The 23058-nt window shown below is 43.3% G+C and overlaps 1 protein-coding gene across 1 annotated transcript; it reads right to left on the reverse strand.

Annotated features, from left to right (window-relative positions):
* Positions 1 to 278: 278 nt before the first annotated feature.
* LOC129505087 (calcitonin receptor-stimulating peptide 1) lies at positions 279 to 2973 on the reverse strand. Its single transcript, XM_055318023.1, has 5 exons — positions 2892 to 2973; positions 1976 to 2070; positions 1521 to 1658; positions 973 to 1157; positions 279 to 353 (listed from the first exon to the last, which is right to left on the reverse strand). The coding sequence occupies exons 2-4, from the start codon at positions 2059 to 2061 to the stop codon at positions 998 to 1000; spliced, it is 384 nt and encodes a 127-aa protein (XP_055173998.1). The 5' UTR covers positions 2062 to 2070; positions 2892 to 2973; the 3' UTR covers positions 279 to 353; positions 973 to 997.
* Positions 2974 to 23058: the final 20085 nt, after the last annotated feature.

A 23058-nucleotide genomic window follows, 5' to 3' on the forward strand; every position in this document is an offset into this window, starting at 1 on the left:
CAGGCACAGCATGGATCATGGGCCCCCCAGACACCCACCAGGCAGCTTTCCACATCCCCCCTCCCCAAGATTTACCAGGATTGCCAACATCTGTAGGTTGGCTGACAGGGCCCATCTTTGCTACCAGATAAGCCAATGAGACGGGCTGTTGTATTTATCAAACAATCAAATACAAAAAGATTTCACACCAGGCAATTGCAATGATTTTATTCTCTTTATTTAGTTTTACTTTATTTCAAACAAGACACAATGTTTTAATAGTAAGCATGCATATGTATGTGTCTTCCATGCTCTGCATTCTATAAGTTGTTTTCATTATAAGTTAAGAGAAGTAGAGTTCGCTTCATGGTGACCTGGAAAAAAAAATCACAGCCAGAATTTAGTAACTTATTAATTGTGAAAATATGGACATCTGTTATCTCGTTGACTGTTCGTAACAATACCAGCAATTGGTACTATTGTTGCCCTTGATTCACAGATGGGGGAACTCACTCGAATACAGCATCTGGGCAGGGGGCATACAGCTAATAGAAGGCAAACTCAGTTCTTGATCCCAAGAGTATGCTCTGAAATCAGGGGTACCTGACAGTATAGTGTTTACACCCAGAGGATGTCATTACCTTTCAAAGGATAGAATGATCACTTGTAACTGCAGGGGACAGTCACTGAAATCTACAGATCTGTCTTTTCTGGCAGATGATCTCACTGTCACAGGGAAATACTGGAAACTTGGAGGGGAAAGAACCCAGATTCTAGGAGTTTCAGGTCCTGGGACTGCCTGTTTTCTCTCCAGACACTGGAGTAAAGGGGCAGGGGCAAGATGGCAGAGAAGTAGGGTCTCCAGACACTGGAGTGAGCACGTTCCCCTGTGGATTTTTTCTACTATTTGGATTCACAGAGGGTTAAAGTGTGGGCTGCACCCCTGCAATTTTTGGCTTTCCATCCTCCCATGGACAGTACAAAGGCAATCACCTTCTTCCTGGGGTCATGTCACTGCTTAAGCCTTAAGTTCCCTGCGGCGCCGATTGTAGACCTTGAAGCCCATGCTGGTGGGCAGCAAGTTGGTGTTTGCCACACTTCCGGCTCTGCTCAGCAAGCCTCCCAGCCAATGGGCCACACAGGTGGCAGAGTTGCAGGATCTCTTCTGGACAGCAACCCTAATTATTAGCAAGATGGAGAAAGAAGAGACGACCTGTCAGGGAGGGGTTCACACTTACCAGTCCTAACTCCTCCAATGCTGGAAGCACCCTCAGTGCTGCCAGTCCAATTTCAGAGTGGGGGACTTCATACCTTCCCCAACTGCTTACAGAAAGGGATCTTTTTACATGTGCTCTAACCATAGTCTCTCTGTGTGACCTGTAGTTTCAGTGGAGACTAAGCTGGACCCCAGGCTGAGGTGAACAGGGGCAGCGTGCTGGCCCCAGGTCCTGCTGTGTTCTCTCTTTTCTCTTGGGATATGCCTTCCTGGGCATGACAGGAGGGAGGGGATGCCCTGAGCTGAACAGGGTGGTGAGCCTCACCTGGAGCCCTCAGTCTCCTGCTCCTGCTCCAGCTCATGAGTCTTCATCTGCATATAGTCCTTCATCACTGCAGCCAGGAGGAGGCGCAATTCCTCCTCATTGCGCACACCAGAGTCTGGAGGATTTTCCAAAGCAGACCTGGGGAGGGAAAGAAAACCCAATACAAACTGAGTCTCTCTCTGCCTCTCCCCAGAATAATAAGCCAGGCTTCCTGGTAAAATAACAGGAAGCATTCTTTGAGACTCAATGAGTTGTATGAAATTTATAATAAAGATTATTGTATATAATTTCTATTTTTCAGTTAAGTGCTACACATCTTTATATCAGAAAAATATACACTCCCCCTTTGCCCCTCGCTAGTTGGTAAACATTCAGCACACCACAATTCTGAGAAAGGAATTGTCTGATCCCAGGAGCAGTGGGAGGTGAGTCCACTCCTGGCTGAGCTGTCTTACCTGAATGGTGCTGCCTGGAGGAAGCCCACCTGGTACAGCGCCAGGATGCTGAGAACCAGGAACGGAGAGAACTTCCAGAAGCCCATGACGCTTCTCTGTAAAGAAATAATGATGTCACTTTTTGCACCAATTTGAAGCCCAGGGACTTGGACTCTAATCCTACTTCTGCCTATAAGTCCCTAGAGTGGTGACTTCAGGCTGGTCATGTCATTCCCCTCACAATTGTTTCCTCCTGAAAGATCCAGTGAACCTGTTTAGCAAAGACAAAGGATAACAACAAAGCTATCCTAGCAGTACAACTGGGTGAAGAAGACTCAGTCCACAGCCACCTCCCCACCACCCTGAACACTCTCAGATTCACCTCCTTGCCATATCTCCAACGAAGACAGTCTCTGGCATCCTGTCACCAAAGTTGCTCTCATATCACAACTCAGAACTGTCCAACCTATGGAGGACTTTTGCGAACTTACTAAGGGGGCTTACTGTTCCAGGCTTCCTACACTGATCTCTTTGAGCCTATTTGCCACCCACATATGCTGGCCCAAGTTCCAAACTGATTTTCCAGGGACAATAGGCACAAGACAGGATCCGTGAGCACCCTTGCATCCCACTGTGTGCGCAGAATCCGCGGAACTACAGTGTCCTGAGCGCAAGTGCAGCAAGAGACAGCAAGGATGAAGCCTGTCTCAGCACGGAAAGAATGAAGTAGGGAGTCCTGGAACTGAGACTGTCCAGTGTTACCTGGGGCAGGAGCCTGCGATGAATCGCAGAGTAACAGATTTCATGAGGAGACCCAGACAGAAGTGCAGAGAAACTCCAAGACACGCAGGGAGAGCAGCTACAAGAAAGATGAATGCAGAAGAGGGAGAGAAGAAGGAGAGAGAATCACACAACTAAGCGGGAATCTTGGGATTACCTGTCTGCAGGCAGCCGGTGGCTCGGAGCACAGGCGGCGGCAGCTGTGGCAGTGTTGGCGTCTGATGTCAGGCGATGGCACCGTGGAGGTGACAGGGACCCTTGAGCTGAGCACTGGCTCTGCTGCCTCCCAGCACCAGCAGCTGCTCTTATTCCCGCCGATCTGGGTCTGGGCGGGGGGTCCAGGAGCTCTGAGCAACCAATGAGGAGACAGATCGCAGTACCTGATGGTTTGTGTCACCCATTTGCGTCTATAACCTAGACACTCAGCAGGACCATCCCACTTGTATTTGCATTGAGGTCATTGATAGGAGTGGAGGGAGGGAGAGGGATGGGAGTTTGGGGGAACCAAGGAAAAACAGCCTTAATATGAACAGGAAGTTGAGGGCAGTTTGATGTCATGGTAAATTTCACCAGTTCATTTCTGCTGGGTTTTGAACGTGCGCCCCCTCCATCCCCAGCAGTGCAGTCTTCTAGGGCAAGATTCCGGAGGCAGGGAATCCTGGCTCCCCAAGCCTGAACCTGATCCCCCCTCCGTGAAGCTTGGGGGGTTAACAACCTGTAGCAGCAGCAGCAATGATTCTGGGCAAAAGCAGAGTGTCCGATTCCGGCAGCTGGAATCACTCACAGAGGAGCAGAGTTAATGGAAAGCAAGAGATGCAAGTGACTGCAAGAACGTTGTCAGAACTGAATGTAGCTGTGCTAATTTCAGGCAAAAGATCAAGGGCAATTAACTTCCCAGCACCTCACTATACTCATCTTTGAAATGGGACCATATAGCCATCTTGACAAAATGTTCTCATTAGTAGCAATGTGTCTGTTCTCTAGCTAAGGAGGGATTTAGAAGAGCCCTCAGGTCCACATGGAGGATTCAGTAAAATCGCGGTCTCAATTTTCCAGATTCCCACCATGTGTGGCGTCTGCAATTGGCCCCTGGCAGTCTGTCAAGTGGGTGAAGAGATGCTGGTAGCCCCGTGGGGGCTGAGCCTGAGGGTGCAAAGCACCGATGCTTCCCAAGGCTGCAGATGGACATCCACCCTTCCTCTTCCTAGCTCGCCATCCATCACCTCCCGCTCGTCAGCCTGCTGGAGCCATTTGCCCAGCTGCCCCTGGCTTCCGGCGGCTGTTTGCCAAGTTATCCCAGGAGCGTGAAATTCCAGCCCCGTGCCTGCATCCACCGCCCTTCAGTCCTCCACTAGAGAGCAGAGCTGGCGTGAAGATAGTGAAGAGTTGCTGTGGATACAGACGCTCACACCCAAAGCTTTCCCCCAAACTCTGCCTCTAAACGTGCGCGTGCTCCCCAGAGCACAGGCGGGCACAGCGGGTCTGACACCCGGGCATCCACGAGGGATCCCCCTGAATCAAGCCCAAGCTGCCTCCGACCCTCTGACACGCCGAAGCAGGTGGTGAGCTGCTCAAACCACACCCGCACTCACTCTCAATTTTAAGCATGCTTTCTGTGTTGCACCTCCACTCTCCCCAGGACCCACCAACTGGAGGGTTTTAGGACCCCTCCACCTGTTCTTTCCACTGCCAGCTCCTCTGAGGTCCTGAGACCCGACTTGCTGCTCTTAGCGCAAAGAGCCCTAAGAAAGAAGCTTCTCAAGGTTCCCAGGATCTTCTGGCCAGAGGGCAGCGCACAGTCCTCATTCTCTACACAGGTACCTGCAGGGCTAGGCAGGTTGTGGCACAGCATTTGGCGCAGGGTACCTGCCAGATGTGCGCCAGGGACGCACCAGAACTGCGCAAGCAACGCGCCAGAATTGTGGTGGCACGCAAGGTGTGCCAGCCCAGTGCGGGAGGACTCTGTACCCGGGCTGTGCGCAGGCAGGGACCCAGTTGGGTGGTTCTCCCAGGCGGAGCAGAAATACCGCCTGGGTACATCGTACGCGATCCGGGCAACGGTGCAGCCCTCTCCTGGGTTCACAGGAGACTTTGCATTTCATAGGACACCTGTGCCTTGTTCCCCGGCTTTCCCTTCCTGTTTGGTGGCCTCTGTGTCGGGGACACCTAGTTTCCAAGATCCCCATACAGCGCTGTCTTCCATCTAAACCCCTGGTACCGCCTGACCCTGAGGGAGAGAGTTCGGGACTGGTGAATGGAGTCTCTAAACCTCGCTCTCCGGACATCTGGGTGGCTCCACCGCGGAGTGTCTGCTTTTGGCTCAGGGTGTGATCCCGGAGTCCTGGGATCGAGTCCCACATTGGGCTCCCTGCATGGACCCTGCTTCTCTCTCTGCCTATGTCTCTGCCTCTCTGTGTGTGTCTCTCATGAATAAAGAAATAAAATCTTGAATACTGAATAAATAAATAAAACTCGCTCTCCTCACGGTGGACTGGCCGGACGGCAGGTTCTTCCTCCTAGTGTGAACTACAAAACCATTCTCCACTGAGTCCATCCCTGATTTACCGAGTAAATTCAAGGAAGTGTAGACCTTCACGCCTGCGGGTTGCTTAGATTATGTTCAGCTATCCTGAAACCTCTCCAAACTTAGGGCTACATAGAACACGACCTAATATATAAGTTGCCAAGGTAAATACTGATTTTAAGATAGCCACTTGCCTATTTTGCTCTTGGTTTTGTAACCGTATTGAATAACTTGGTGTGAGGAGGCTCACATTTTGAGCTCCATCCCCCTCCGGAGTCAGGTCCCCCAGTAGGCAAGGCAAGTCTGCCCCATAGCTCGTAGCTCGTAGCTGTGACCACGGACCACCGCAACTGGGGGACTGGCAGCAATGTGTCCTCCCTGCCATCAGTGCCTGAGTACACAGGTGCGTGGCTGGACGCGGAGCTCGGCACCAGGTCCCACATGATTCTTCTTCCACAAAGCCCTGTGACACTGCTGCCTGACGAGAGAAGCGAACAAACCACAGAAGTGCTTTCTCAAAGAAGTTTAGGAGATCGATGGCCACAACTTCCTCATTGCCTCTGAGCAGTTCCAGCTCCCACCTGCTGTCGGGGGGACCCCTACCGTCATGACTTCCACAGTGGAAGGTATCGCGCAGGGACAACAGGCACAATATGTGCTTCCCCCAGATCCCAGACAAGACCGTGTCCATAAGTGTGGTGGATGCCTTCAGCATAGGGGCGCCTCTGGCAAAGTAGGACCCTCAGCACTCCCAGAAGAACCGTGGCACTCCCTACCAGCTCTCTTTGAGATAGTCCGAGGCTGCATGCCAAGTATCCTGGCCATTCATTTCCTGTGGGGGACAAACTGAAGGATGGCCATCTGCATTCGTGGGTCCTGTCTGTTTTCAGTTTTGTCCGGTGGGACTAGAGTCCCCATGTTTTTCCTGTCCTAATGTGGGAGGAGAACTGAGAGTTTGGGTCAGAGATCAGTGCGATCCCCCTGACTATCCTCTCAACCTTCTTCTTCTTCTGGTTTTTTTTTTTTTTCAAATAGAGCCTCTTTTTAAAAAGATTTATTTATTTATTTGACAGAGAGAGAGAGAGCACAAGCAGGGGGAGTGGCAGGCAGAAAGAAGGAGAAGCAAGCTTCCCGCTAGGCAGGGAGCCCCAAGTGCAGTTTGATCCCAGGACAGCAGACACTTACCCAACTGAGCCACCCAGGTAACCCTCCTCTCAACCTTCTTGAATAAAATAATTTAAAGCGAAAAAAGAATCCAAACCATTTTCTGCTGAGCTCCTACCTGATTATCAGGTGCAATGAAGGAACAAGTTGAGATCTTTGTGTGTGCAGATCGCTCTGAGACAGGCAAACCTTGAACATTATCTGAGCTTTTCATGGGGTTGCATCCACAAACAGCATGATGGGATGATCTGCTCTCATCATACTTACCCTAACTCTCAATTTTAAGTATGTGCCCTAAAACAGTTATACAGCAATGCAAAGGAGGGATTTAGGACCCGACTCCCGATCCTTTCACTCCCGATGTCACACCTAGAGGATCTGTCGTCCTGACTTGCTGCCCTCAACCTGTAGAGTGCCTAGAAAGAAGCTTCTCCCTGTTGCCAGGATCTCGGAGTCTGAGCACACAGTGCACAACCCTCAGCCTATACACAGTATCCCAGCGCCTCTGCAAGCATGGCCATTGCTCGTGCATTGAGAGCCCCCGGCTGCAAATCCCCCCGCCCATAGGGCGGGCTGAGAACCCGGTTGGTTGGGCTGCATCACGGGGCTGTAGGTGGCAGGCGGAGACCCCAGCCAGCCAGAAACTAGCCCCGATTGTGCTCTGAGTGACAAGAGCAGCGGTCCCCAAAAGCTTCAGCACTTTAGGACACACCTGCCTTGTGCCACATCTCTTCCCCTTCCAGGTCGGTGGCCTCTGCTTGGGGACACCCTGCCTCTGAGATGTCCTTATTCAGCGTTCCTCCTTTTTAACTCTTGGTACGGCACTGCCGTGAGGGAATGAGAGCTCCGGGCTGGAGAACTCCTGGCAGGATATATTGGCAAGGCTGTGGGGGAACCAGGAATGGGAAACCTGGTTGATGGGATGAAAATGCACTTAGGCACAGAGCGAAGAAAGCGGAGCTGAGCAAGGGACAGGGCTCCGGATGGTAGATCCCAGGTTCAGTGCCTCCTAGAGGCTACATACAGATAGCCCCTGCTGAGACCCAGTCGGGAACTTTGGGGCCCAGTGGTGTAGGCCCTGAGTTTTGGCCACAGGCTTTTCACCTGGAGGTGCAGAGCCAAAATGGTGAGGGCAGCATCATAGAGACTGTGTGGCAGGTTGGACTCTGCCACTTGAGGCTGTTGTAGGTGACTGCTCTGCTCTAAGGGGCCATGGACTTTGACAGAAATGTGATTGCCCCCATGACTCGAGGTTTCTAACAAATAACCCTGTGGAATCATTTATAAATATACGTGTCCTTGGGCTGCATTTTTCTGCTGAGAGAACCAGCCATACCATTCACCAGTACAGTGGTGACTGCAGAATGGCTGAGAAATGACCTACTCTAGTAGCCAGTTTCATAGCCACCTCACTTTGCCAGCTCGGCACTTGTCCCCTGGCTGCCATGTTGCCTTAAGCCTGCAAAGCCTACATTCATTCCTTACTCTGAGTTCTTTGGTGGCTACAAAACACAGGCTGCTGGTGTGTGAAAGGAATCAGGTGCTAGCACCTGAGGGTGCTAGGGTGGCTCCCAGCAATTTCAAGCTTTACTTTAAAGGTCAATCACTCTACACATAGATCAATGGAACAGAGTAGAGAGCCAAGAAAGAAACCCATGATTTTATGGTTGATTTTTGTCTACAACAAAAGGCACAAATATGTAATGACAAAAGGACAATCTCTTCAACAAATGGTGTTGGGGAAGCTGGACAGCTATATGCAAAAGAGTGAAACTGGACCAATTTTTTTAGAACATACACAAAAATAAACTCAAAATGCATTAAAGACCTAAATGTGAGATATGAAGCGATGAAAATCCTAGAAGAGAGCACAGGCAGTAATTTCTCTGACATTGGTCAAAGAAACATTTTTCTAGATACGAGTTTTCAGTTAAGGGAAATAAAAGCAAAAATAGACTATTAGGACTTTATCAAAAGAAAATCCTCTGCACAATGAAGGAAACAATCCACAAAACTAAAAGAAAACCTACTGAATGGGAAGAGATACTTGCAAATGATATATCTAATAGTGAATATCCAAAATATATAAAGAACTTATACAATTCAGCACCAAAAAGCACAGGATCCCATTCAGAAATGGGCAGGACACATGAAAAGACATTTCTCCAAAGAAGATATACACGTGGCCAAGAGAAACGCCAAAATATGCCCAACATGGTTACACCACAGAGAAATACAATCAAAACTGCATTGAGATATCACTTCACACCTGTCAGAATGGCTAAAGTCAAAAACATAAAACACAACAAATGTTAGCAAGATTGTGGTGAAAAAGGAAACCTCATGTACCATTGGTGGGAATGCAAATTGCTATAGCCCCTGTGGAAGATGGTATGGAGGTTTCTCAAAGCATTGAAAATATAATTGCCAAAAATAAAAAAAGAAAATATAATTGCCATATGATCCAGTAATTCCAGTATTTGGTATTTACCCAAAGGATATGAAGATACTCATTTGAAAAGATAAATGCACTTCTATATTTCAGCATTACTTACAATCCCCAAATATGGAGGCAACCCAAGTGTCCATTGGAAGATTAATGGATATAGAAGATGTGGTATATATACAATGGACTATGAGCCAGCTATAAAAAAGAATGAGGGCAGCCCTGGTGGCTCAGTGGTTTGGAGCCTGCCTTCGGCCCAGGGTGTGATCCTGGAAACCCAGGATCGAGTCCCACATCGGGCTCTCTGCGTGCAGCCTGCTTCTCCCTCTGCCCTGTGTCTGTGCTCTGTGTGTGTGTGTGTCTCTCTCATGAATAAATAAAGAAAATCTTTAAATAAATAAATAAATAAATAAATAAGAAATCTTGCCATTTACAACAACATAGATGGATCTAGAGGGCATAATGCTAAATGAAAGCAGTCAGTCAGAGAAGGATAAATACTATACAATTTCACGGATTTGTGTAATTTAATAATAAAAACAAAGAAAAAAATGAGACAAAGAAAAAAAATGTACTCTAAAATATAAAGGACAAAGTGGTGGTTGCCAGAGGGGAGGTGGGCAGGGGGATGGGTAAATAGGTTCTAATCGTGATCAGTAATGAATAGTTGAATCACCATATATATCCCAGAAACTAACATATGATACGTAAACTGTATGTTAATTGCTCTGGTATTTAAAAAGCAATAATATTTTTAAATAAAATAAGAATGCCCTGGTGACTCAGTAGGTTAAGAATGGCACTCTTTTAGACACCAACTCTGGAAAACGAACAAGGGGTAGTGGAAGGGGAGGTGGGTGAGGGGATGGGGTGACTGGGTGACGGGCACTGAGGGGGGTACTTGATGGGATAAGCACTGGGTGTTATGCTATATGTTGGCAAATTGAACTCCAATAAAAAAAAATACACACAGGGATGCCTGGGTGGCTCAGCAGTTGAGCATCTGCCTTCAGCTCAGGGCATGATCCCAGAGTCTCAGGATCGAGTCCCACATCCAGCTCCCTGCATGGCGCCTGCTTCTCCCTCTGTCTGTGTCTCTGCCTCTCTCTGTGTGTGTCTCTAATGAATAAATAAATAAAATCTTAAAAAAATAATACACTTGACGGGATGAGCCCTGGGTGTTATTCTGTATGTTGGTAAATTGAACACCAATAAAAATTAATTTATTAAAAAAATAATAATAATACAAAAGTTATTTATATACAAATTATTTTATAAATTTTACTGATCTAAAAATACGTAGAATACAACTTTTAAATAATACTAAATTTTAAGACTGAACTATGCAAAACAATAAATTGAACATAGCCAATTAAAAAAAAAAAAAAGGATGGCACTTTTGAATTTGGCCCTGATTAAGTCTCAGGTTCCTGACCAATCCCTACTGGACTCTACACCAAGCATGGAGCCTGCTTAAGACTCTCCTTCTCCCTCTATTCTTTTTTTTTTTCTCCTTCTATTCTCCCCTGCTCACACACACTCTCTCTCTCTAAAAGATAAATAAATTAAAATAGTCATTTGACTATTTGGCTCTTTATTTTATGATCTTATTTCATGACATTATACCAGGAAATCAGGGTAAAAATCTTGTTTGAAAACACAATTTTATGGCAAGATGATAAACTCTCCCTGCAACATGTATTTCTGTTCTTTTACATTACATCCCTGCACTTTTTCTTTTAAATAGTTGGAGAATATTTATTTTATTTTATTTTATTAATTTTTATTTTTACTTAAATTCAATTAATGTATAATGTATTATTGGATTGTACTGTTTTATTTTTTTTCCTCTCTTCCCCTATGATCCTCTGTTTTGTTGCTTAAATTCAACATAGGAGTAGAGTCCATATGATAATTGTCTTTCTCTGATTGAGTTACTTCGCTTAGCATAATGTCCTCTATATAATTCCCTCCACATCACTGCAAATGGAAAGATTTCCTTTTTGATGTCTGAATAGTTTTCCATTATATATAGACCCTACATCTTCTTTATCCATTCATCCGTCCAAGGATATTTGGGCTCTTTCCATAGTTTGGCTATTGTGGACATTGCTACTGTGAACATTGGGGTGCAGGTGTCTCGTCATTTCACTGTATCTGTATCTTTGGGGTAAATACCCAGTAGTGCAATTCTAGGTCGTAGAGGAGCTCTATTTTTAACTTTTCAAGGAATGTCCACACTGTTTTCCAGAGTGGCTGCACCAGCTTTATTCCCTAAAAGCAGTGCGAAAGGGCCCCCATCTCTCCATATCCTCACCAACATTTGTTGTTTCCTGGCTTGTTAATTTTAGCCTCTCTGAATGGTGTGACATGGTAACTCATTGTGGATTTGATTCGTATTTCCCTCATGCTAAGTGATGTGGATATTTTTTTCATGCGTCTGGTTGATCACTTGTATATCTTCTTTGGAGAAACGTCTGCTCATATCTTCTGTCCATTTCTTGATTGGATTATTTGCTCTTTGGCTGTTGAGTTTGATGAGTTCTTTAAAGATTTTGGATACTAGCCTTTTGTCTGATAAGACATTTGCAAATATCTTCTCCCATTCTGTCGGTTGTCTTTTGCTTCTGTCAGCTGTTTCCTTTGCTGTGCAAAAGCCTTTTATCTTGATGAACTCATGAACTCCCAATAGTTCATTTTTGCCTGTTTCCCTTGCCTTTAGAGACATGTCTAGTAAGAAGTTGAAGTGGCTGAGGTCACAAAGGTTGCTGCCTATGTTCTTCTCTAGGATTTTGATGGATTCCCACCTCACATTCGGTCCTTCATCCATTTTGAGTCTATTTGTAAGTATGGTGTGAGGATATGGTCCAGTATCATTCTTCTTCATGTGGCTGTCCAATTTTCCCAAAACCATTTGTTGAAGAGGTTGTCTTTTTTCCATTGGATATATCTTCCTGCTTTGTTGAAGATCAGTTGACCATAGAGTTGAGAGTCCATTTCTGCGTTCACTATTCCGTTCCATTGATTTATGTGACTGTTTCTGTGGCAGTACCATACTGTCCTGATGACTACAGGCCAGAAAGGGCTGGCATTATATATTCAGGGTGCTAAATGAGAAAACATGCAGCCAAGAATATTTTATCCAGCTAGGATGTCATTCATGATAGAAGGAGAGATAAAAAGCTTCCAGGACAGACAGGAACTCAAAGAATTTGTGACCTCTAAAACAGCCCTGCAAGAAATATTGAAGGGGATCCTTTAAGTGAAGAGACAGCCCAAAAGTAACATACACCAGAAAGGAACAGACATGGTTCTTCTTTTGAAACCAAGACTTTATAGGTAATACAATGGCACTAAATTCATATCTCTCTATAGTTACTCTGAAGGTAAATGGGCTAAATGCCCCAATCAAAAGAAGAGGGTATCAGTTTGGACAAAAAAGAAAGACTCATTGAGAGACTGTCTGCAGGAGACTTGTTTTAGACACAAAACCACCTCCACATTGAAGGTGAGGAGGTGGGAAACCACAGAGCATGCTATGGACATCAAAAGAAAGCTCGGGTAGCAATCCTCATATTCAACAAATTAGATTTTTAAACCAAAGACTGCTATAAGCACTGAGAAAAGACACTATATCATAATTAAAGGGTCTATCCCACAAGAAGATCTAACAGTTGTACGTATTTAGGCTCCTAACATGGGAGCAGCCAATTATATAAACCAATGAATAACAAAATTAAAGAAACACATTGAGAATAATACAACAATTAAAGAGGACTTTAACACCCCACTGACTGCAATGGATGGAATATCTAAGCAGAAAATCAATAAGGAAACAAGGGCTTTAAATAACACACTGAACCTGTTGACGTGAGATATATATTTTTAAAACATTTTATTTATTTATTCATGAAAGACACACACACAGAGACAGAGACACAGGCAGAACGAGAAGCAGGCTCCTCACAAGGAGCCCGATGCGAAACTCCATCCTGAATCCCAGGATTACACCCCGAGCCAAAGGCAGATGCTCAACTGCTGAGCCACCCAGGCGTCCCTTGACAGATATATTCAGAGCATTCCATCCTAAAGCAACAGAATTCACATTCTTCTCAACTGCACACAGAACACTCTCCAGAATAGATCACATACTGGGTCACGAATAGGACCCAATAGATTGGTTTCATTCCCTGCATGTTTGCAGACCACAATGCTTTGAAATTGGAACTCAATTAAAAGAGGAAATATGGAAAGAAATTCAAATACATGGAGGCTAAAGAGCATACTAGTAAAGAATGAATGGGTCCACCAGGAAGTTAAAGAAGAATTTTTAAAATTCATGGAAATAAATGAAAATGGAAACACAACTGTTCAAAACCTTTGGAATGCAGCAAAGGCAGTCCTAGAAGGCAAGTATATGGCAATACAAGCCTTTCTCAAGGAGCAAGGATGGTCTCAAACACAAAACCTAACCTCACACCTAAGGGAGCTGGAGAAAGAGCACCAAAAAAAGCCTGAACCCAAGGAGAAGAGAATTAATAGGATTTGGCAGAAATATATGAACTAGAAACCAAAAGAATGATAGAGCAGATCAACAAAACTAGGAGTTGGTTCTTTGAAATAATTAATAAGATCAATAACCCCCTGGCCAGACTTATCAAAAAGAAAGAGAAAGGTCCCAAAAATCAATAAAATCATGAATGAAAGAGGAGAGAGCACAACTAGCACCAAAGAAATACAAACAATTATAAGAACATGTTATGAGCAACTGAATGCCAACAAATTAGGAAATCTGGAAGTAATGCAACGTGCCAACTACCAAAACAGAAACAGGAAGAAAGGGGGACACCTGAGTGGCTCAGAGGTTGAGCGTCTGTCTGCCTTCAGCTCAGGGCATGATCCTGGAGTTGGAGGATTGAGTCCCACATCAGGCCCCTGCATGGAGCCTGCCTATGTCTCCTTCTGCCTATGTCTCTACCTCTATCTGTGTCTCTCATGAATAAATAAGTAAAATCTTAAATAAAAAAAAGAAACAGGAAGAAAGAGAAAATCTGAACAAACCCATAACCAGCAAGGACACTGAAGCAGTCATCAAAAACCTCCCAACAAACAAGAATCCAGGGCTGGGTGGCTTCCTAGGGGAATTCTACCAAACATTTAAAGAAATAACCTATTTTATTGAAGCTATTTCAAAATAGAAATGTATGGAAAGCTCCCAAACTCTTTCTATGTAGCCAGCATTACCTTGATCCCAAAACTAGACAAAAACTGCTCCAAAAAAGGGAAGTACAGAACAATATCCCTGAATTCTCACCAAGATACCAGCCAATACCACAGAAACAGACACATAGATCAATGCAACAGAATAGAGAACCCAGAAATGGGCACTCAGCTCTACGGTCAACTAATATTCAACAAAGCAGGAAAGACTATCAACTGGAAAAAGGACAGTCTCTTCAATAAATGGTGCTGGGAAAATTGGACAGCCACGTGCAGAAGAATGAAACTGAAAAAAAAAAAAAAGAATGAAACTGGACCACTCTCTTGCACCAGGCACCAAGATAAACTCAAAATGGATGAAAGATCTAAATGTGAGACAAGAATCCATCAAAATCCTAGAGGAGAACACAGGCAATATCCTTTTTGAACTTGGCCACAGCAACTTCTTGCAAGATACATCTATGAAGGCAAGGGAAACAAAAATGAACTATTGGGACTTCATCAAGATAAAAAGCTCCTGCACAGCAAAAGAAACAGTCACCAAAACTAAAAGACAGCCTACAGAATGGGAGAAGATATTTGCAAATGACATCAGAGAAAGGGCTAGTATCCAAGATCTATAAAGAACTTATTAAACTCAACAGCGAAGAAACAATCCAATCATGAAATGGGCAAAAGTCATGAACAGAAATCTCACAGAGGAAGACATACACATGGCCAACAAGCACATGAGAAAATGCTCCGCATCACTTGCCATCAGGGAAATACAAATCAAAACCACAATGAAATACCACTTCACACCAGTGAGAATGGTGAAAATTGACAAGACATGAAACAACAAATGTTGGAGAGGATGTGGAGAAAGGGGAACCCTCTTGCACTGTTGGTGGGAATGTGAATTGGTATAGCCACTCTGGAAAACTGTGTGGAGGTTCCTCAAAGAGTTAAAAATAGAGCTACCCTATGACCCAGCAATTGCACTAATGGGGATTTACCCCAAAGATACAGATGCAGTGAAGAGCCAAGACACCTGCACCCCAATGCTCATAGCAGCAATGTCCACAATAGCCAAATTGTGGAGGGAGCCTCAGTGTCCATCGAAAGATGAATGGATAAAGAAGATGTGGTATATACATACAATGGAATATTCCTCAGCCATTAGAAACGACAGATACCCACCATTTGCTTCAACATGGATGGACCTGGAGGGTATTATGCTGAGTGAAGTAAGTCAGTTGGAGAAGGACAATCATTATATGGTTTCTCTCATATGAGAATATAAAAAACAGTGAAAAGGATTATAGGGAAGAGAGAAAATGAGTAGGAAATATCAGAGAGGGTGACAAAACATGAAAGACCCCTAACTCTGGGAAATGAACAAGGGGTAGTGGAAAGGGAGGTGGGCAGGGGGATGGGGTGACTGGGTGACAGGCACCAAGGGAGGCACTTGACTGGATGAGCACTGGGTGTTATGCTATATGTTGGCAAATTGAACTCCAATAAAAAAATACACAGACACACAAAAAAAGATACTAGCCAATAGGATCTAAGATTACATTAAAAGGATTATTCACCTTGACCAAGTGGAGTTGATTCCTGGGATACAAGGGTAGTTCAACATCTGCAAATCAATCAGTGTGATACACTACATTAATAAAAGAAAGACAAGAACCATATGATCCTCTCAAAAGATGCAGAAAAAGCATCTAGTGTACATTAAGTGTACACCTCAGATTGATTCTCAGCATAGTGACAGCCTACAGGAACACCAGTAACAACAACAACAACAAATTGTTTAAAGAACCCCAGCAAACCCTGAGGAAGGAGGAAAATCTGGTTTTCAGAGATATCATAATATTGGATTCAAATTCCAGTATTCAAAAAAAAAATCCAACACAGTAGGCATACAAAGAAACAGAAAAGTGTGGCCCATTCAAAGAAAAAAATTAAACAGAAATTTTCCTTGAAAAAGACTTGATGCCAGCTATTGTAGACAAAGATTTAAAACAACTGTCTTAAATATGTTAAAAAAAAAACTCTAAAGGAGTATGTAGGAAAAGATTTAAAAAATGATGTGTGAACAAAATGGAAATACCAATAAAGAGATAGAAAACCTAAAAAGAAACAACAAAAAAGTGATTCTAGAACTGAAAAGTACAATCATTGAAATGAAAAAAATTGACTAGCAATAGATAAAGGGCGATTTGAGCCAGCAGAAGAAAAGAATAAAGTTGAAAATAAGACAATGGAAATTAATAGTCTAAGAAAGAGAAAGAAAAAGATTGAAAGAAAGTAAAGAGAGCCTAAAGGACTTGTCGGTAACCATCAAATGGACTAACATATACATATGCATTGATGAATGAATATATATTATATATATTTATATACATAGAAAAAGAAATCTTGCCATTTGTGACAACATGGGTGATTCTTGGGATATTTATGCTAAGTGAAATAAGACAGTTCGTACATACAGGGAACCAGTTGGTGGTTGCCAGAGGTGGGCATGGAGGGCAGAATGGGTGAAGGAGGTCAAAAGGTACAAGCTTCCAGTTAGTAAATAAGTCACATGGATATAATGTACAGTACGGTGACTATAGTTAATAACACTGTATTGCCTATTTGAAAGTTGCTGAGAGGGATCCCTGGGTGGCGCAGCGGTTTAGCGCCGGTCTTTGGCTCAGGGCGCGATCCTGGAGACCCGGGATCGAATCCCACGTCGGGCTCCCGGTGCAGCATGGAGCCTGCTTCTCCCTCTGCCTGTGTCTCTGCCTCTCTCTCTCTCTCTCTCTCTCTCTGACTATCATAAATAAAAATTAAAAAAAATCTTAAAAATAAACTCTTTTTAAAAAAAAAAAAAAGAAAGTTGCTGAGAGAATAGATCTTATGAGTTCTCATTATAAGAAAAAAATTTGTAATGGTGTATTGTGATAACTGTTAGCTAGGCTTATTGTGGTGATTATTTTGCAACATATACAAATATTGAGATCCTTATATTGTACACCTAAAATGATGTATCAGCTATACCCCAATAAAAAATCACTGAAAAAAAAAACTTTCTAGGGACACCTGGATTGCTCAGTTGTTGAGCATCTGCCTTTGGCTCAGGGCCCCCGTCATCCTGGGATGGAGTTCCACATTTGACTCCCTGCAAGGAGCCTGCCTCTCCCTCTGCCTATGTCTCTGTGTCTCTCATGAATATTAAATAAACAAAATCTTAAAAAAAAAAGCCACCTTTCTACAAAGCTATAGACCATGTAGACATATAGATCAGTGATTTAGTATAGAGACCCTTGAAATACACATTTGTGTATGTATGATTAAATGATTTTTTAAAGAGTTTATTTGTTCACAAGAGACAGAGACACAGCAGAGGGAGAAGCAGGCTCCCCTGTAGGAAACCCGATGCAGGACTTGAGCCCCAGACCCCTGGATCATGCCCTGAGCCAAAGGCAGGGCTGAACCACCCAGACGTCCCTGATTAAATGATTTTTGACAAGGGTGTGAGGACTATTCAATGGGGGAAAGGACAGTCTTTGCAACAAATAGTGCTAGGAAAACTAGATCCCTGCATGAAAAAGAATTAAGTTGGACCTTTACCTAACACCATATACAGAAATTAACTTAAAATAGATCAAAGACATAAATGTAAGACCTAAGCAATATAACTTTTAGAAGTAAACATAGGACAGAAACTTCAAGACATTGGATTTGGCAATGATTTTTATTTTTGATATGACACAAAAAGCACAGGTAATAAAATTCAAAATGATCAAACCTGACTTGAAAAATTTTTAAATTTGCGCATCAAGATAAACTACCAACAGAACAAAATGGCAATTTATAGAATGGGAGAAAATACTTGTAAATCATATATCTGATAAAGAATTAAAATTCAGAACTTAGAGAAAAACTCTAAAACTGAAAAACAAAACAACAAAATATCCAGATTCAAATATGGTCAAAGAACTTGAATAGACATTCCTCCAAAGAAGATATACAAATATCCAGTATGAAATAGTATGAAAAGATGCTCAACATATAACCATTAAGGAAATACAAATCAAACGCACGAGATACCACCTAACACCTATTAGAATGGCTACCAAAAAAAAAAAAAAAAACCCACCAAATAATAAATGTTAGCAAAAATGTGGAGAAATTGGAACACTTGTGCACTTTTGGTGCATGATATGAACTGTGAGTGAATGTACAGCCACTGTAACTGTACAGCTAGAATGTAAAAAGGTACAGCTATGTGGAAGACAATATGAGGGGCAGCCCGGGTGGCTCAGCGGTTTAGTGCCGCCTTCGGCCCAGGGTGTAATCCTGGACACCCAGGATCAAGTCCTGCATCAGGCTCCCTGTGTGGAGCCTGCTTCTCCCTCTGCCTCTCTCTCTGTTTCTCATGAATAAATAAAATCTTAAAAAAAAAAGAAAACAATATGAGAGTTCCTTAAAAAAATTTAAAAATTCTACTTTTCTGTGTATATACCCTGAAGAATTGAAAACAGGGTCCTCTTTGTACACTCATGTACATAGTAGTTATAGTTATAATATCTTAAACATGGATACAACCTGGGATGCTGGGTGACTCAGTGGTTGAGTGTCTGCCTTCCGCTCAGGTCATAATCCCACAGTCCCGGGATTGAGCCCCACATCAGGCTCCCTGCATGGAGCCTCTATTTCCCTCTGCCTGTGCCTCTGCCTCTCTCTCTGTGTGTCTCTCATGAATAAATAAATAAAATCTTAAAAAAAAAACATACATACAACCCAAATATCCACTGATTAATGAAAGAATAAGCAAAATGTTATATATGCTTACAGTGAAACATTATTCAGCCTTAAAAAGGAAGGAACTTCTGACACATGCTACAACATGGATGAAACATAAAGACGTTATGTTATGTGAAAGGAGTTAAAAACAAATACTGTATGATTTTACTTAGATGAGGGCTAGAAGTCCTAAAAGAAATAGAGACAGAAGGTACATCGGTGATTGCCATGACTGGGAGGAAGGATTCACGAGGAGTTATTGTTTAATAGGTACAGAGTCTCAGGTGTACAAGATGAAAGGAGTTATGGAGATAGGGTAGGTAGTGGTGACTGTAGCACATTATTATGAATATATTCACCACTGACCTGTACACTTAAAAATGGGTAAGGTGATACATTTTATAAGTGTTTTACTACACACACACACAGTCGTGTTCACATGCACACACACACACAAAGAATTGCGTAAGAAACACCTGCCAGAATGTAAAAAACAATCATGACATTCTGACCATTATTTCTTCAGGTACTCAGGACCTATTTGCTCGGTATTTACGCATAATTCCAACAAGCTTTGTTTCTGTTCTCTTGAGTATGGATTAATTGAGTAGATGATCATTTTTATAGTTCTTGATTGGGAGTTCCAGGTTTTCGCTTAATGCCTATTGGCTATTTGTTTCCATACCATTATATCTAAGATTGGTTTTTGTTGTTTCTGTTTTGTTGTTTGTTTCACTGCATAGCAAATGAAAATACAGATGGAGGGAATGCTGCTAAAGACAGTTACAATGACATCAGCAAGAAGTGATAGTTGACAACCTGATGGGAAGAAATAAAATAAACATAAAATTATATAGTTATTAGACATCACAAAGAACCAACAGCATGATCTCTAGTTTGGGGTTATCAGCCCTACAGTACATACAGCACTGTATTCATGCCAACATATAGTAAGAGACATTGTTATGATAGCATCAATGAATCCTCAAGGAAGGATTTAAATTAATACTGTTTATTCTTTTAAGAAGGTAGAGGGGTATGCAATGCATTTTAGCTAGTTTTCCATGCAAGGTGATATAATGTGGCACTTGAAGGGGTAAGATTCTGGTATTATCATAATAGCCATCACTCTTAAGTGCCTTCTTCATGCCAGGCAATGTGCCAAGTGTTTAAGATAAATTGTCATTAAACCTGCTGGATGGTTAGTCTGCAACACAGCCAGGTTAGCATCTGAGAGGCTTAGGAAAAGCAGGCTCCTTCTCCTGTGGCTTTGGCAGTTGGTTTTATTTTGAGAATTAAAGATACATCGTTCTTCTCTTAAAAAAGCAGAGGACTATGTACTGATTTAATTTATCATATTCAGCTGATGTAGTTAGATAAGCAACAATAATACCAATACTACCTCTAAAGTAATAGGCACCACTCTGACGTATCTGCTCCGCACCAAGCAATGTCTGGTCTTTAACATAAAATATCTTTACTCTAGCCAGGTAGTTATTACTATTCACATTTTACATGGTGAGAAACACTTGGTCCAGGGGACTATCATCTGCTTTAGGACAATAGGTGAGTGATAGAACCAAGACTCAACTCCACTTGCATAAGAACCTAAAGCCAGACTCTTCCCAATCCCAGACCACTCCAGTTAGAGAGGAAATCCCCTTAACTGCACCTTATGGTTCCTGAACACTGCCCTAAGGCAGTCACCTCTGCAAAGAGCTTTCTGGTATAGTGGGAAGGTTCCTATTTCTATCCCTCTTTACCATGGAACAGTGTTCTCATCCAGGAGGAGGAGAGTCCTTCTACATCCTGTAAATCTGAGGCAAGGGAGAATTTTAATCATCTAAGAGGAGCCCAGCCAGAGTAATTCCTTGATGTCACCAGCTGAGTCCATCCACCTCTCAGAGTGACCTGGCCCTCCTCCACTACACTCAGATCTTGCCCTGGGAGCTGAAGGTACTCTAAATATGGTCTCTGGACCTTGGAAGGGACCTCTCCTGGTGCTTACAGGAAAGGTGCTGTGCAGGTAGGAGAGCAGCCCCCAGGGCAATTCGACTCAACTCTGCAGGGAAATCAGCTGGGTTCTCCTATTTCCCTACTATGAGAGTCCAGGAAGATCCCATGAACACAAAATCCCATTCCTTCCTTCTGTCACAAATGTCTTTCTCATTCCTTGCCTATTCTAAAATCTACTGATATCATCTCTTTGGTTCTAGGTTCGTCTGGCTGTTGGAAGGCTAGACTATAGCGGGACATTTCCTTTCCTCCTAGTCAGTTAGGCCATAATAATATTTCAGCATACCAGGCTCTGTTTTTTTTTAAATATATTTTTTTATTTATTCATGAGAGATACAGACAGAGGGAGAAGCAGGCTCCTCACAGGGAGCCTGATGCAGGACTCCACCCCAGACCTGGGATCATGCCCTGAGCTGACAGCAGATGCTCAACTGCTAAGCCACCCAAGCATCCCATATCAGGCTCTGGTTAACTGGTTTCTCCTGAGGGCAGGCCTTCTAGAGAAGCAGTTCTGGAATATTAAAAAACAGTTCCTTTTCCCTTTCTCTCTGGGAACACTAAGGATTTTTCTCTGTTATTTACTGTGAGAACCGAGTATAGCTCCAGGAGGCAAATCCAATTTTTCTCTCGTATGTACTGTGAGAACCTGGTCAAGTTCCTAGAGGTAAGATGCACATGTCACGTCTGTGGCAAGTCCCCTATGAGTGTCCCTGGAGCTTTTTTTTTTTTAAGTTTTTATTTATTTATTCTGAGATGAGGGGGAGCACGAACAAGGAGAGAGATAGAATCTGAGGCTGACTCCATATTGAGGATGAAGTCCAAGGAGGAGGTGAGGCAGGGTTCTCAATCCTATGAGCATGAGATCATGACCAGAGCCAAAACCAAGAGTCAGACACATAACTGACTGAACCACCTAGGCACCCCTCCCCTGGAGGATTTAACTCTCAGAACTGTCCACACTGCACCTCCAGCAGCTCACGGGTTACAGCTCAAATTATCCTAACCCAGCACTGGCTCCAATCACTGAGGTTTGCCCTTGTTGAGAGTTTGTTCTGGTAAGATATTACCCCCTGGGGATCCCTGGGTGGCGCAGCGGTTTAGCGCCTGCCTTTGGCCCAGGGCGCGATCCTGGAGACCCGGGATCGAGTCCCACGTCGGGCTCCCAGTGCATGGAGCCTGCTTCTCCCTCTGCCTGTGTCTCTGCCTCTCTCTCTCTCTCTCTCTCTCTCTCTCTCTCTCTGACTATCATAAATAAATAAAAATTTAAAAAAAAATTTAAAAAAACATATTACCCCCTGTATTCATCTGTCCCCAGATTTGGGGGCAAACAAGCACCCCAATGTTTGGAGCAGCAATGTCCATAATAGCCAAACTATGGGAAGAGCCCAGATGTCCTTGAACAGATGAATGGATAAAGAAGATGTAGGGAATATATATATATTCCATTATATATATATATATATATATATAATGGAATACTATTCAGCCATCAAAAAACAAAATCTAGCCATTTGCAATGATGTGGAAGGAATTATGTAGAGGTCATTGTGCTAAGCAAAGTAAGTCAATCAGAGAAGGACAGTTATCATATGGACTCACTCCTATGTGGAATTTAAGAAACAAAACAGAGGATCATAGGGGAAGAGAAGAAAAAAATAAAACAATAAAAATCAGAGAGAGAGACAAACCATAAGAAACTTTTAACCATAGGAACCTGAGGATTGCTGGAGGGTAGAGGGTTTGGTTGAAGGAGTAACTGGGTGATGGACTTTAAGGAGGGCAAGGATGTAATGAGCACTGGGTATTATATGAGAGTGATGAATCACTGACGATACCTCTGAAACCAATTAACATTATATGTTAATTAACTGAATTAAATAAAAATAAATTTAAAAAACATTTAAAAGAAAAAGTGTGGGACACCTGGATGGCTCAGGGGTTGGGCGTCTGCCTTTGGCTCAGGTTGTGATCCTGGAGTTCTGGCATGGAGTCCCACATTGGGTTCCCTGCATGGAGCCTGCTTCTCCCTCTGCCTGTGTCTCTGCCTCTCTCTCTCTCTCTCTCTCTCTCTCTCTCTGTGATTCTCATGAATAAATAAATAAAATCTTTTAAAAAAAAAGAGAAGAGAACCCAAAAGACTCCACCCCAAGATTGCTAGAACTCATACAGCAATTCAGC

This window comes from Nyctereutes procyonoides, unplaced genomic scaffold (assembly GCF_905146905.1).
Source record: "Nyctereutes procyonoides isolate TBG_1078 unplaced genomic scaffold, NYPRO_anot_genome, whole genome shotgun sequence".
NCBI classification, from domain to species: Eukaryota; Metazoa; Chordata; class Mammalia; order Carnivora; family Canidae; genus Nyctereutes; species Nyctereutes procyonoides.

Coding starts and splice junctions, on each gene's coding strand:
- LOC129505087 (XM_055318023.1), bottom strand. CDS start 2,061: ATGGGCTTCTGGAAGTTCTCTCCGTTCCTGGTTCTCAGCATCCTGGCG. Junction 1,659..1,975: donor CTCCAGGCAGCACCATTCAG/GTAAGACAGCTC, acceptor TTCCCTCCCCAG/GTCTGCTTTGGAAAATCCTC. Junction 1,158..1,520: donor CAGGAGACTGAGGGCTCCAG/GTGAGGCTCACC, acceptor GCTAATAATTAG/GGTTGCTGTCCAGAAGAGAT.